Here is a 15,537-nt window from a genome sequence, read left to right on the forward strand (position 1 = left end):
AGTAAAAAAATAAAAAAATTGAGTTCTTTTATGCATTCATCGTATGAAACACGTTTAATGTTATGGTGAATACCATCAAATAATCTACATTATAACTATTTATTAGGTATTTAAATATAAATCCTTGTAAAAAAAAAAAAAATACAAAGAAACTAGCAATATATATATATATAAATGGGTGTGTATATGTACAGATCAATCACTGGAAGATGATGAGGATCCTAATCCCTTGTCAGAGATGACACTTATTTTATCTACGTCTTGATCTTGTTCAGTCCTTTGTCTTACGGATGCCTTAATAGCATCGTGAAGAGAACCAAAAAAGTAAGGAAATCTATCTTGAACAACTGACACCTTGTCTAGGTCGGCAGCGCTGAGAGAGCAATCACACCATGGTTTACCATACTCATCCATCTTGCTGGGTAAAACAATGTCGGTAGAACTGGCATCTTCTTGATACTTGCTCATGATCTTTAAACCAATAATACGATCTTTCTTTTTCAGTTTCTCATTCACTTGTTCAATCTCGACGACTTCTTCACGACCTTTACCCTTCTCCTCCAGATGTGCCTTCATACAGCAGCCCTTGGTACCATCTGGGTGCCAGTTCTTGAAAGACAGATCAGACAAGAACTTTCCAGGAGTTACTGCATCTCTTCTTTGTGTACCAAAGCCAGCAAATAACAGACATTTGCGAACATGAGAAGAGAGGCCAGGGACGATATACCAACAGACACGAGAGCCTACATATCTCTCCACAGCAACGGCAGTATCCATGAGAGTCTCCATGCCAGTGAAATCCATCTGATGCACGCCCGACAAGTCGAGTACGATAGACTTTAGCAAGGGCCTTTCTTGTTCCTTGCCAGGAGATGCAGCATTATTCCATGGTCTATCTCCAATTTTTTCTGCGAGGGGTTTGCCTTGTCGTGTGGTCTTCTTGACCATGTCAATGAGTTTTTCAAAGATGAAAGAAGCGTTTTGGAAAACAATGTTTTCTTGAGGTTGGAAGCAAATGACAGATGGGTCAACTGGATGCAAGTAAGGCTTGAGCACAGGATGATTCATGGGGTACAGGAGGGGCTTTTCGATCGAGGCTTCCTCATCCTGCTTTTCGACAGGTATATCGTCATCGAGGCTTCCCAAGAACGCGTACTGGGGCCGAGTTGTTCTGTAGATCTGTACTACAAGGGAAAGAACAACAGGAACGTAAACACTGATGTCAATACGAGTGAAGAGTGAGATGATGTAAGCACAAGCAAAGATTAAGAGTTCGGTGGGATGTACGTCCCAAAATTTTTTCCAGACGGTGGGTCCAGAGATCAAATCTGACACAGCGTGTGCAATGATGGCAGCCAATGAGGCGTTGGGGATGTATGTAAATGCAGGTGTGAAGACGTAGATGGATAGGACAACGATAATACCGACAAAGAAACTTGTAAGAGGTGTACGCGTGCCTGACTTGGACATGACAGCCGTACGTGAGAATGCGCCTGTACCAGGATAAGCGCCAAAGAATGAACCAAAGATGTTGGCAATACCAATGGTAAACACTTCTTGACTCATATCAACCTTGTAATCCGTGATCTTGCCTAGACTGGACGCGATTGCGCCGTGTTCCATGATAAGAAGGACCACGATACCGATCAAGTCCGAACCAAAGAAGCCAACGAGACTTGGTTTGATGGTAGGTGTGCCAATATGGCCAAATCCTGCAGGAACGTTTCCGATGATCTGGAAGGGACTCTTTTCGAAATGACCAAAACGGTTGATCATGAAGCAAATGAGTGTACTAAAGACCAAGACGACAATACTTCTGCTTGTGTTAAAAAAGAAGATCAAGCGACCGTGGCGTGGGTAGCGACGCATGAGATGTTGGGCGAGATACTTGACGACGTAAAGGTAGAGCAAGGATGTAAGGCCAAATGCAGCATCAATCGTAGAGTGGTTAAGGTTGATCAAGGTTTTGCCAAAGACTAGATAAGGGGCTTCGGAGGTATTGATTCCGGAAACACCAAATATTTTACTAAACTGGTTGATCACGATCGTTAAGCCACTTCCGGCCATAAACCCAGCAATCGCGGGCTGACAAATAAAGTAAAACAAAGGACCAAGACGCAATAGACCGATGAGCATCGTGATGAAACCAGAAAACAAGGCAAGCGTAGTAACAGCATCCGTCATTGTCCATTCACCTGACAGGTACTGTGAAGTGGTAACAAATTTGGTAATGATTTGCCCCACAAGTAAAGACATGATAGCACTTGTGCCTGTGAAACAATGAATTAGACCAGAATTATTAAATTTTCTGCATATATTATTTTTTGACTTTTTCTAAAAATTTACCAATACTAATGTCCTTTGAAGTTCCAAATAAGGGATATGAGATAACGCCTATAAAACTAGTATATAGTCCATAGACCGGTGGGAGATTAGCAATCTTGGCTAATTTCAGTTGGTTAATCCGAGACATGTCAAAAAACAAAGAGAGGTAGCCATTTTTTACCATAAGCTAAACTTTGAGGGATAACCAATGTGCCAACCGTGACAGCGGCCGTTAGATCGCCAGAAAGCCAAATCCAGTTGTAGTGCGGTAACCAATCGACGATAGGAAACATAGACCTAAAGTAAGATCTAGCTTGATGAGGCAATCGCTTGACTTGATCCTTAAACTGATTCAAGTAGTTTGGCGGTGGAGTATCGGCGTATAGTATTGCCATGGTGACTGAGAAACTTGCTTGGTTCCAATGAAAAAGTAGAAAAGAAAAAGAATGAATGAGAGGAGGCTTATTATATACCAGAGAGTTTAAAAAAACTGATAATAGTGCAATAATTATAATCTTTTTTAACCCAGACAATGAATGACAATTGGAATGATAAGATTCAAAAAAGGACAGTAAAATTAATTATTGACACAAGGCAAACCTGAACAATTCGGGTAAATGCACAGTTCCCATGATACATCCTGTATTTCTAAAACTGTGCCTTTTTTTTTAACTCTTTATGTCATGCTTTTTGCCGTTGATTTACATGAAAAAATAGCTCAACATTAGCAAGTTGATATTAAAATACATTAACCTTTTCAAAAAAAAAAAAAGGAGCAATGTTGATCTTGGCTGAAACGACTACCAGGCATAGAAATGATCGTTTGCCCTAGATATGACATCAACACCTTCTTATTTCTTTTGCGTGTGACAACCCCCTTGGATTGACTTAAAAAGTCCTAGTTTGGTAATATGATCAATAATGTGAAGAACTGCCATCCTTTTCATTGTTTCCAATTTGTTTGTATCAACAAGTGTTGAATTTATTTATGTAAGTGCGACTTTAAATTTCTGATGTGAGTAAAACCAGTTCCACAACATCCGCCTACAATCACACGTGGACCATATTCTTCCACACATTTTGCCATTAAATAGCCAAATTTATCCTCAGGTAGTTTGCAGGAGGCATCCCACGTTCTGGCTACAGCGTCCCACACTTCTCCACCGTCTGGGTAAAGCAAGAGCACCTTTTGACTATTTTGTGCCTTGTTATGCTTTACGATGATGTCAATAAGTGACTCAATAAACTGTGGTTTCGTGCAGTTGATTCCTGTAGCAAACACATGATCGATTGTATCAAACAGCGCAAGTACATCTTGAAGCGGTGTACCATCAGCAATGTCATGATCAGATCGGCATTGGAAAGAAACCGCCACAGGTGGCAATGAATCAAAATCGGACACTATGCTTGCAATAGCACGGGCTTCTAATGCCGAAGGTATGGTTTCAAACAAAATAAAATCCACTTTACTTTCCTTGGATTGAAGGAACACAGACAGACGTTCTTTGTGAAATTGAACCAGTTGATCCACGCTTGTATCTCCATAGTTGCCTGTATACTCGGCACCATTCGCGAGTATGGCTCCATAGCAACCTATAGATAAGGCAACTAACTTTGGGCTCGTATTTTCAGGATGTTCCTGAATAAATTCTTTTCTAGCTTCACAAGCTAAAGATATGCTTTTATGCATTAGCTCGATTGCATGATCACGAGTATAGCCCGCCTGAGAGAACCCTTCAATCGATGCTTGATAGCTGCAAGTTGTAGCAATATTTGACCCAGCTTCATAATATGCTTTATGAACAGACTATTTGTCGTCACTATGCAAAACAAGAAACTCTCTTCATTTCTCTTTTACTTACTTTAACTGCATCTGGGTCATCCTCTAAACACTTGGCTGACCACAGTTTACCTTTATTAAAAAGGTCACGTTGACACTTGTATTACGCTAGGCCAAAATAGAAAAAAGTTCTGTTTACCTGACAAGTCTTTGTTAAACGTTCTTTCAAGTTCTGTTGCAAAACCGCCGTCGAGAATTAAGGGATACTGAAATGACATTGCAAAGAAAAAGAGTGCTTACACTGACATACAGAAAAAGGACACACACACGCACCTAAATAACTCAAACTCCGTTTGAATTCCTAACAAAGTAACTATTTTTCTGAACACATAGATGTATTATGAGTTTCAGTGTATTTATCTTGAATCAATTTCTTTATTGACGCATTTTTCCCAAAAAACTTTCAAAATGACTCAAGCTACACGCGTGATCTCCGTGTATATCTTTTGGAAAAAATTTGTAACAGTCATTTTAGGTTAAAATGCTGTAATCGTGCCAAAAAAAAAAATCTAAAGTGATCATGACTCAGAAAGAGTTTTTATACTCGAGAAAAAATAAGGCAAAGACACAAAGAACATTTTTTTAATAAAAGTTTTATTTAAGTAAAAAACAAGAAAAACAAAACCAGTTTTAAACCTAGGGTAAAGAAGTTAGATTAAATTCTAAATGAGTTTAGATAGTTATGATATGATTGCTTATGGTATCAGGATATGAAATAAACACGCTCTCGGTCATCATGTGTCCGTGTTAGCATGGAATGTTTTTTGCTCATCATGTCAAACAAATCATAACTATCTTGTTATAAAAACTTACCATAATCAGAAAAGGAAACCTCTCTGTCCAAAGATATTATAGTCTTTGTAAGTGTCCCCTATAAAATATATATAAAGTTAATAAAAACACCCTCAAGAAAAAAAAATAAAGAATTATTGTTATTGTCAGATAAAGGGTAAGCTTGCATGGTTTATCGTCAATACTTTTTACGCCTGGGGCGGCAAAGCATTCATCATGGATAACAATAATTCCTTCCTTTACTATAACATTACCTTTTATGAATACAGTGAATGAAAAAAAAAAAAGAAAAAAGAAAAAGAGAGAGCAGCCTTATTAAATGACAGTTGAAAAAAAAAAATTTCTTGACAAGTGACCGCTCTAAAATCATGGGCTCACTTCAAAATGAGCGGAGAAAGAGTTGACTTTTAACAAGGATGACGATGAGGAAATGTGTAAACAAATAAACATTGATTTGACATTCAAAAGTTAAAGGAGATGATGATTGAAAACGTTTACATATTCTCAACGCATGACAGAGTACAAAAGACATGTCATGTTACGCCAAATGTGGAATCAAACCAGAATACGTGATTCTTTAATTAAAAAAGTCTTTTTTTTATACAATTAATTACAACAGAAAAGAAAAAAGGAAAGCAAAATACATGTAGTTTTGTTTGATTGAGTGTAATATGAACAAAAAAAAAAACATAAATCACAATAAAAGGGGAGGGGGGTTATTTCAACATTAATGGTTCTATTCCGAGGTCCGATGCACTTTCATCATACATTGAAGAAGAATTTGTGTTTGGTAGAACCATTCCGTTTCGAAAGAGTGGGACAAGATTATTTGAGGAATGGGTATCTTGTTGTTCTTGGTGATGGTGGTAATGATGATCTGAGTCAGTCACTGTTTGTTGCTGTTGCTGCTGTTGTTGCTGTTGTTCATAATAATGATTATTATTGTTATTGCTAAAACTGTCAAAATGAGGTGTCCCACTTGGGGTAGCGGCTGTTGTACTAGGTAAAGAAAAATCTTGATATTTAGATGGACTACTTATATTCATCGACTGAAACAGCTGTGCATTTGTCATGGACGGGTCATTCTGTTTGATGGTCGTATTTAGGGGATGAATGGGATTCAAAAGCTGTCCTATGTTTGGACTAGATGAGAACCCACTAGCACCCGTAGCTGGTGTTGATATCCCTACAGCTTCACTGCCTGCATTTACACTAGTGTCATTTTCTGCTTTAATGTGTGTATCTCCAGATAAAAACATATCCGGAAGCATATGGGGGTGGATAGATTGCTGCTGTGATGAAGATGGCTGTTGTTGTTGTTGCTGCTGCTGTGATGTTGGATGAGGATGATGTTGTTGTTGCTGTTGTTGTTGCGATGGTGATGGTTGCTGTTGTCTATCGGTTTGGATTCCAGACATGAGATCGAAACTATTACGAGCAGCAAAACGTTGAATAGGGCCAGATGAAGCAGATGAAATAGAATAATGTCTGGGATGTGGGAATGATTGATGCACAGGCGATAGCATAGGGGAAGACGTAATGCTTGAAGGAGAAGGTAGTGGTGAGAATCCTGCTGTGTTGCTGTAGAGTGGATTCGTATAATAAGACGAAGGCAATGCATTGTTGGGTAATTTGTTATTACTGTTATTCACATTCATTCTTCCCGCAGCCGCATTTGTGGCAAGCGATGGGGTATATAGTAAAGAGGGTGTTGATGGATTACCCGGTGTACCCAGCATGTTGTTACTGCTGTTGCTGTTTGTATTATGAAGCGAGCCTAATGACATGCTACGAAAAGAATGTGCACGTCTTTCATCTAAAGAAAACCGTAAGCGACTGACATTGTGTTGTTGTTGTTGTCATCTTTACCATAAGAGCTAGAGTTTATAAATGCATTTTCAGAGTGATCAAAAGAAGAAGGCTCAACCATGGGTGGAACTCTAAAGTTTTGTTTGACTAGTAAATCTGGAGAAATTTCCAGACTTGCCAATTCTGGAACGGAAGAGGGAGTGCGTAACTTATTTGATATGATATCCTGAGGATGGTAATAAGACACCAAGTGTTGAGTAACACCGTTGACGATGATGGACATTGTCTTTTTTATGAGACCATCTTTACGAAAACGATAAGAATCTGAAAGACTGCCGACAAGTCGACGCTCTCTATTGCGGTCTGTTGAGACACCAAGGATGCCAGCTGTTTGATCTGCACTGAAGCTACGTTGCCTTGACTCATTGGTGATTGATGTCAATTTCTTGTCTCCTGGTATTCTTTTATCAAGCTCACGATAGATCAAAAAGTTACCAAGGATACGTGATGGGCTCCAAACCAGACCATCCGTCCATCGTTTGATTCCTATATAAATGCTGAGTTCTGCCCTTTTTAAACCCCTGTCGATGTTAAATGATATTATACCTGATTCTCTCTCGTCAAAGACGAAGACTGAGCCTGATCTTATCATACGTCTTTCCTTTTCCTGTAATCTTCTACATATTCTAGGTAATAAGCCTCTTCTGCATCCTTCAAATATGAGTAATACATCTTGCGTTGTTTCAATATATCCATAAAATGTCTCTGTCATCCTGTCTATATATTTCAGTATTCATATCTTTAGAGGACATTCTGCTATTTACACTCTCTCTCTCTTTTTATTGTAACTTTTTATTATCCTTGTCTTTACTCACACTTTATTGTTCTTCTTGCTTTTTTGTTGAAAAGAAGGTAAAGAAGAAGTAGGGAAAGGATACCGAAAGGGAAATAACGAGAAAGAAAAAGAAAAAGGAAAAAAAAGAAAAAGAAAATCCCTTGAGAACTGTCGAAAGTACACACACACACACACAGCGTAAATAATTATCCGCAACGTAAAAATGAATGGTTTTTGGCAAGTTTCTATTCCCGAGGAAAAAGGACGCAGCAGGGGTTGATTGGGTAGAAAGTAAGAAGGCGAAAAGTGATGCTATTCGGAATTTAAATTCACTCCTTGTCAACTATACTTGTTTTTCATAAATAAAAAAAGTGTCACTTTTGTCTATTGTAAAAAGTAGTTGATTTTATTGGTGCCACTGAATGAGACTTTGGGACATCTTTAATGCAAATTGCAACTTTTTACTATTTCACTTGTAACACAGAACCATGGAATGGAGAAATAAAATAGAAAAAATTATGCAGAAAACGTATGACAATTATTTTAAGCCCTTTTGATGAGTGAATTTCCACGTAAATTATTCTTTACATTTAGATATTCAATGCCTTCATCACTCACAGCTTGACTGTCCGCTATCATATCAGCCAATACACGACCTGTCTCTTTATCCCTGATTTGTATATCACATCCGTTCAGTAATAAAAGTTCGGCCATAGGGAAATAATGTTCACAGTCACTCTCACTATCTATACTATCATCATGTGTTGACATACTATTTACACCATCTTCGGGAGAGCAGCACTTGATCATGGCAAGTACCAGTGGATACCTTACGACTAGATCAAATTCTATCTCCTTTGGAATAAATGACTGGATCACTTCCTTGTCCCTCAGCGGAAAGGGTTGATTCATATCGGAACCAATACCAATAGCATACAGAGCCCTTGCCATGTCATTCTCCAAAATGGCTTGAAGTAGGACTCGAGATGAGTCATCATCCGTCAATCGTAAGAATCGCTTATTCGCATACTTTTCACGGATATATTTCGCCTTGACTTCTCTTGTATCGGATGCAGTTGGCTTAGTTACCTTTTCCTGTTGTAGCCTTGATTCCCACATTTCGTTAAACCTTGAATTACCAATGGATTTTAAGAGCTGTCCAGCCTCAGCTGTTATTGAATCAGAATCAAGAACAAACGAACGAACCTTGGATATATGCGTTCCTAAGCTTCTGTGAACACCGGAACAATCTAAACAAAACTGTAAGCATAAGGCATGTACATAAGCGCCATTTGTCTTCTTTACCAATACACAAAAGAATACCAAGATTAAGCGAACACCAGTTTGGATTTTTAGCTGAACAGTCGGCACAGAGCATATTTGATGGATCCTGATACAGTTGGCTCAGTAGCCATGATCCACTCGATGAAGCGTCTTTGGCATCATGCGTAGGGCTCTCAACGTAAAGTCCCTTTTGGATCTGTCGACGATGTCTACGTGGTCTCTTGGGCCTTGTCTTGGCGATACTATCTAATGCTTTACTGATTGATTTTTCACCAGGCCAGTCAATTGAGGAGCCCAAGCTAGGACTGGAAAAGACAGCACAGCTGCTAGTACCATTCAATGACCCACTGATCGCATTATTAATTGTGGCTATCCAGCTCGAAAGCTCCTCACTTGATGTTGCCTGGTATACTCTACGGATAGTAGGTGTAATGATTTCAAAACAAAAGCGACGACCTGTTTCGCGTGCTTCTCGTACAGCTGCTAATTTTAGCACAATAGGCTGGCTATGGGTCTGAAGCTGGTGCTTCCAGTTGGTATATTCCTGAAGTTGCCCTCTGCTCACAACACACCAGTGCCTATAAACAAGATTAGATTAACTTTTCTACATTCTCTCTTCTTACTTGTGCCAGTGATCACCAGAGAACGAACGAGAATGTCTTCGTCTGCTGGGCTTGGATGAGGTAAATAGGAAACCCTCTTTCTTATGTCCTACGTTACTCAAAAATGCTTGGTCTGTTTGTTGAAGATCTCGTATACCGTCAAATTTGTGAAGAGTAATTTCTGGTGCCTCCGTAATTGGGGAGCTTATGCTTGTTCCATAGCTGGTCTCTAACTGTCTTCTCTTTTCGTCTCTTTCTTGATTCATGATTTTTTGTTCACGACTTGCTTCAGCAATATAAGTAGCCACATCTTCTAAACCTTGCTTATGTGTTTCCAATGTCTTGCAGACTTCGTGGTAAAATGCATATTGCTTTTCGCAATGATGGAGTAAATGGTAAAGTACTTCTTGCTCCTTTTTACCGCCATGGAGATCAGTTAGGAATGTATAGTACTTGAATCGAGCCAAATCAAACTGCTTTTTCTTTATACTCAGTTCCAATTCATTGCTTGATCGTTTTCGTTCATTATGAAAGCTTAAATTTGTATTCTTGTTGCTACTGCTGCTATTGTTGTTATTACCTAGGTACTTGGAAAGATAAGAGTAGTATTCTTTACTAGCCTCTTCAAACTGTCGCTTTTTCGTATCCGCCATCTTAACATCGAGTTCATATAGCTTTTTTAAAGGATCTATCACTAATGTCTGCATACAAAGGTAAAGCCTTTCTTGTTGTTCTTGTAACCTGCTTAGGACGTGATTTAAGTAATGATCAAACAATGGTTTCGTAAACGATGCTTGGCGCACAGCCTCGATAAATTTTTTCTCCTTTTCCAATGAGTTCTGTTTGGCTTCAAATGATAGCGTGGCTGCGGCGATGATGTGCTTCAAGTTTGTCCTTAGAAAGACAGTACGGTCCTCATATTCCTTGATCGTTGCTCTAAATAATGGACCGTCTTCTAAATAGATATTCGCAGACGCCTTTGGTTGGTAGATGGATATAGAAGGCGACATTGGTGTTTGAACAGAGGCATTTGACATTATGTAAATTAACTATTAATAATATAAAGAGAGAAAAGAAAGAAAGAAACAATAAAATAATAAAAAAAAAAAAGAAAAGAGGAGAGTAAAGAAAGTGTGTGTGTGTGTGAGTTAGTCCTTTCTATTTTTGGTTTTATATTTTTTTCATTGTGTGTATGGCAGGAACTGTGCAACCTAGACACCCACATGAAAGTGTATGACGATAAGCAAAGAAAAAATAGACACGTCATTGAAGATTATCATCAGTGTGTGACTAGATGACTATTATTACTACTTCTTACAATAGCTGTCAATAATCGCTTGCTTAAAGGATAGAATTAATATGTTCAATTGATGATAAGGGTTACAATGTCTTTTACTCCCAAATGTCAATTTTAATATTATCTTTTTATTAAAAGAAAAGTATATGCTTTGGTTTGAGAGAAGAGCAAGAATTAATAGGAGACAAGAAATGTGTTATTCTCAGTAATGAGGTAAAACGCGTAACATACTTCATCTTCTTGGCACGATTGCTTATTGGAGGGTAAAGAAGACATTATGCCCGTTACTAGGTCCCAGGAAAGATTCATCCAAAGCGCCTATCATTTCGCAAATTCTACCCAAGGCTTGGTTTTTAAAGGAGCGCATGCTCAGCTTGATGGTCAACATTCAAAAAATGTGTTTCTATTACTAGGTTTAAATTAATCATTTCAGTTTAGACTTTTTTTTCTTTTTTTCTTGCCCTAAGCGACCTTGCCTTGCAGAAGAACAACAAGTCCAGTATATTCAAGAAGGTAGCCGAGTTTAAAGCCTATGGCCTCAGCAATCAGTCGAAAGAAACATCTGGGTCAATTATTGTATATTCATTTAGCAACGAAAGATGTCTCCCACGTTAGATGATGATATATGCTCTTGAAATCTTTATTGTTCCAAAGAAAGGAGGAACTTCCATGCTATCTTATTAAGTTTAGACCGTCCATAAAGCAACACATAGGAAATCAAAATAAGCAGATTCGCCCAAACAATTATGCGTCTTTTCAATAAACCGTACTGTAGTCACAAGAAATGATTTCCTAATATGGTAATATTCAAAAAAGTACAAAGATGCCTTGTCTTGCTTCTGTTTGCCTGCTTACTTTTTTGTTTCCTTTTTTTTTTTTTTTTTTTTTTCTTTTGGGGTTTGCTCTTGTATTACAACTTGGATCAAGAATCAAATCCAAAAAACAGAAGCTATTGTGTATCGAAATTGAATAAAACCTCATACGACAACAGACATTGATTCAATCACAAAAAGCCAAGTTTCTTGAAACATATATCTGCTTGAATTATTCCCTTGTCAACCCTCAGCAAAAAAGAGTAGGAGCTGAAAAGTTTTTGGAGTCAAGCTAAAGAGAAAGTCAGACAAGCCACTTTTACACCCTCTCTTCTGTTATTTTCCCTTTTCAATCTTTCTTTCTCACTTTTCACTGAACTGACGCCATCTATCCAACCTGTTTTAGATCATGCCATTACTTAAACGCAAACGAGTACCGCCTATTGAAACACCCAAATATGATCCAGCAAAGAAGGAATCCAAAGAGACCTTGGTTTGGTACTCACCTTTAACCCAAGAAATATTTACAGACTATTCGTATCCTTTTTCTTTATATATACTTACAGCGTCTCTCACACTTGTGTGAGGCGCATATACATTATATATACATATTATTATCCTTGACTCCATACCGTTTTTTATAGGGAGTACTTGAAACGTACGTCACTGTATAAAAAGCCTATCTGGCAATGCGAAGCAACCGGCAAACAAAACTTGACGTACATGGAAGCATTAAAGAGCGAAAGAGAGGAAAAAGAGCGTACAGGAAACAAATTATCTCTAGATCTCCAAAAACAAGTGCTACTGCATATCCAATTCCGTAAGTCACTTTCACCCTAGTATACGCGCGCCATACACATACTCAACCCGTCATTTTTTTAATATATTTATAGAAACCCTTCGTCTGGACGCCCTCGTTGATGACACTTATAAACACTTTGTGAATCGATATGTCCCAGGTGAATTTGTGCAATGTACTTGGGACGATAATATTGCGTAAGAGCGAAAAGCGATGAGCATATTTGATCTGCAACTAAATACGCATATTGTCACAGATATCATGGGCAGGTATTAGAAGTCATAAAGAATGAAGATACGGAAGAACAGTATAAGGTTCAGCTTATTGACGAGGATTCGGTCGGAATTGAAGATATGATCAAAGTTTTGCCAAAAGAAAAAATCAAGTAAGCAACATGAGGAGAAGAACATTATGTTTGGCATTGGATGTTTAAACTCTTTTCTTTTAAAGACGCGATAGGTTTGCCTTTTCTAAAAACTTGCTGAAAAAGTATATCAAAGAACACGCAGTCAAGGATACGTACATAGGTGCTCCTTGGAATATTAAAGTAAGGAATAAAGCGAGTAATGATCCTTGTACAGATATTTTAAAAGAGCCTTGCATTAGCCTGATACTGCTGAAAAGTTCGATATTGACACCACATTGCCTGAGAAACTATTCGAGGCCAGAAACGTTGCCTATGCAAAGTCTCGAAAGAAGCGACCTACAACAGGCAGCACAACTGACCATAACAACGGTTCGATAATCAACCGATCATTAGCCATTGATTCGCACAAAGCAGAACTCACTCTGCGGTATCCTATGGAGGACTTGAATATTCCAACTTACAGACGAGACCCTAGTGGCTACGGCAAGATCACCGATATGACACCGGGGGTCGAGGGAGCCAATACTGATGTACAAAACCCCACAGGTAATATGCCTCCTCATCCAGAAGCAACACACAAGACAACTGTTCCGGATGATTGCTATGGATCGTTCTTAATGACTTGGTCATTTTTGAGCGTCTTTGCACATCCTTTGAAACTATCACCATTTTCTCTTGACGATTTTGAAAGTGCACTTCACCACAAACAGCCATCTACCTTGATGCGAGAGGCCAATATTGCTCTTCTTAATGCCATTATCAAACAAAGAGATCGCTTAAAGAAGGAGAGTCAAGGTAGCGGATCGACAGCCATGGCAGCTGCGATGTCACTGTATGGATCTGGCTATGAGATCTCTCGAAGTGCAACCTCGATTGCTTACGAAGAGACACTGAGACGGTTTTCAAGCGAGGATGATATTGACGAAAACCACATTTGGCGATTCCGACCACCAGCCAAACACCGTGAGAAGAATCCGGAGAGAGGATGCGGTAGTTCTGAAGTGGAAGAAATTAGCCGAGACTGGGATCATGGCACGGTCGATACAGAGGATGAACGTGAAGGATGGGAAAATATATTGATTGGCTTCATTAATCAGGTATAACACACTTTTGTCTTGTGAAATCAAAAAGAAGCGCTTATCGTCATTAGCTTGCACCACTCGAGATGCTAGATGATATCGACCGAATCTTGTCACTCCTCGTGCCCTTTGCAGGATCTACACTTGAGGATCATGAAAATGCCTACGCCAATTTGAGTCTTCGAGACAAGATTAAGATATTTGAACTTTTGATCAGCGTTGCTAATGAATCCTATGTTATCAAGTAAATGTATACATGGATATAACTGATATCTTGTAGTTTACCGTTTTCTATTGTAGGCAATATATGGAAGAATGTCAGGAGCAGATGACAGAATTGAGAAAGCAAAAGATAGAGTTGAGCCGAGAGCGCAAGCGAATGTAAAAAAGAGAAAAAGAGAAAAAGAAAGAGGTGATATGTACTATATAGATGACTAATATTTTACTTTAAAGACATGCTGAGAGACGCGAGTTGGATGATAAACAGACTGAAGAAAATAATCAAGCAAAGGATATACCAGATGAAAGCAGTGGTTCAGATAATGATTCAACAGCAAGCGATAATGACGATGATAGTGCATTGTAATGACAATAATAATTATATATTACTTGTTGTTTAACTTTTTTTTTTAAAAAAAAAAGATTAAAAGCTCAACGCAAACAGGAATACCTTACTCGACATGAGTCAAGACAAGCAGCTATGAAGCGCCGTCAAACCGAACGTGAAGAACGAGAAGCCAAGCGTCTAAAGCTACACCATCTTCAACGTGAAGAAGCGCGTGTGAGAAATCAAGAACAAAAGATGCGTAATGAGACTCGTAAGCGATTGGACGAAGAGGAAAGAATCCTGCATAAAAAGGAAGAGCAGGTCGAACGAGATCTCCGAAAGTATAGCACACACCGCATCAAACCGCTTGGACGAGACAAGTTTTATAATCGTTACTATTACCTGGACGATATCGGTGGAACGCTCGTGCATGGTTCAGGACGATTGTTTGTGCAGTGTCCAAGTGACACGGATTTAATCATCATTCAAGAGCGCGATTGTGTCGAGTCTATAGATAGAAAAGCGGATCCGCCATGCGGGCGTGGGGGAGGAGTAAAATTTGTTTGTCAATTGCTGAAAGGGCAGGGATTTGTTAAAGAATCTGAATACATGGAACAAAGATTAAAAGTGCTTAATGGACAAAGTGAATCAACTGCTATCCCACCTTGGTGGCAAGTATATGACAGACCTGAACAGGTACATGATATTACTGTATATTTGCTTTTATTAACACTCATCTGTAAATATAGTTGGACGCGCTATTAAAGTGGTTAAATCCAAAGGGTGTTCGTGAATTTCGACTTAAGCGTGAATTAGAAAAATGTTATCAAAATATAGTGACAGGAATGAAGAAAAGATTGGCAGTAAGGAAGCCTTATTTTTATAGTCCATCTTTTTGTTTAACATGTGTAATTTATCATAGGATCAATCGAGTTCAAGTAAAAATGAAGTTATTCGACGCACCACTCGTAGTAAAACAATACCTACATATCCACCTGGTTCATGGCTTGCTTATACAAACAAGCTAGCATACTCATAGACAATACAGTTTTATTCTATAAAGTTTAATATGATTTAAATAAAAAAGAGCAAACAAATAGCGCTGATAAAGAACACAAAGTTTAGTTGTGGACCAAATATGTCTGAAGT

At 38.5% G+C, this 15,537-nt stretch overlaps 5 protein-coding genes across 5 annotated transcripts; 1 reads left to right on the plus strand and 4 right to left on the minus strand.

Moving 5' to 3' along the window:
• Positions 1–109: 109 nt before the first annotated feature.
• RHIMIDRAFT_213470 (sulfate permease) lies at positions 110–2,919 on the minus strand. Its single transcript, XM_023607249.1, has 3 exons — positions 2,507–2,919; positions 2,347–2,445; positions 110–2,270 (listed from the first exon to the last, which is right to left on the minus strand). Exons 1-3 carry the CDS (start codon positions 2,718–2,720, stop codon positions 196–198), a joined length of 2,388 nt encoding a protein of 795 aa, XP_023468750.1. The 5' UTR covers positions 2,721–2,919; the 3' UTR covers positions 110–195.
• A 60-nt stretch (positions 2,920–2,979) lies between these two features.
• Positions 2,980–4,396, minus strand: RHIMIDRAFT_290622 (Homocysteine S-methyltransferase). Its single transcript, XM_023613750.1, has 3 exons — positions 4,305–4,396; positions 4,188–4,237; positions 2,980–4,132 (listed from the first exon to the last, which is right to left on the minus strand). The coding sequence occupies exons 1-3, from the start codon at positions 4,381–4,383 to the stop codon at positions 3,308–3,310; spliced, it is 954 nt and encodes a 317-aa protein (XP_023468751.1). The 5' UTR covers positions 4,384–4,396; the 3' UTR covers positions 2,980–3,307.
• Positions 4,397–5,498: 1,102 nt separating this feature from the next.
• RHIMIDRAFT_290623 (uncharacterized protein) lies at positions 5,499–7,739 on the minus strand. Its single transcript, XM_023613751.1, has 3 exons — positions 7,591–7,739; positions 6,827–7,539; positions 5,499–6,773 (listed from the first exon to the last, which is right to left on the minus strand). The coding sequence occupies exons 2-3, from the start codon at positions 7,536–7,538 to the stop codon at positions 5,674–5,676; spliced, it is 1,812 nt and encodes a 603-aa protein (XP_023468752.1). The 5' UTR covers position 7,539; positions 7,591–7,739; the 3' UTR covers positions 5,499–5,673.
• RHIMIDRAFT_277000 (ArfGap-domain-containing protein) lies at positions 7,740–10,550 on the minus strand. The gene is made up of 3 exons (XM_023612666.1): positions 9,509–10,550; positions 8,907–9,463; positions 7,740–8,851 (listed from the first exon to the last, which is right to left on the minus strand). The coding sequence occupies exons 1-3, from the start codon at positions 10,522–10,524 to the stop codon at positions 8,145–8,147; spliced, it is 2,280 nt and encodes a 759-aa protein (XP_023468753.1). The 5' UTR covers positions 10,525–10,550; the 3' UTR covers positions 7,740–8,144.
• Positions 10,551–11,675: 1,125 nt separating this feature from the next.
• RHIMIDRAFT_277004 (uncharacterized protein) lies at positions 11,676–15,507 on the plus strand. Its single transcript, XM_023612667.1, has 12 exons — positions 11,676–12,133; positions 12,241–12,416; positions 12,490–12,592; positions 12,652–12,780; positions 12,846–12,942; positions 13,002–13,859; positions 13,913–14,085; positions 14,142–14,222; positions 14,295–14,423; positions 14,484–15,084; positions 15,138–15,251; positions 15,311–15,507. The coding sequence occupies exons 1-12, from the start codon at positions 12,006–12,008 to the stop codon at positions 15,425–15,427; spliced, it is 2,706 nt and encodes a 901-aa protein (XP_023468754.1). The 5' UTR covers positions 11,676–12,005; the 3' UTR covers positions 15,428–15,507.
• The last annotated feature ends 30 nt before the right edge of the window (positions 15,508–15,537 follow it).

Source organism: Rhizopus microsporus (assembly GCF_002708625.1).
Source record: "Rhizopus microsporus ATCC 52813 unplaced genomic scaffold scaffold_4, whole genome shotgun sequence".
Classification (NCBI taxonomy): domain Eukaryota; kingdom Fungi; phylum Mucoromycota; class Mucoromycetes; order Mucorales; family Rhizopodaceae; genus Rhizopus; species Rhizopus microsporus.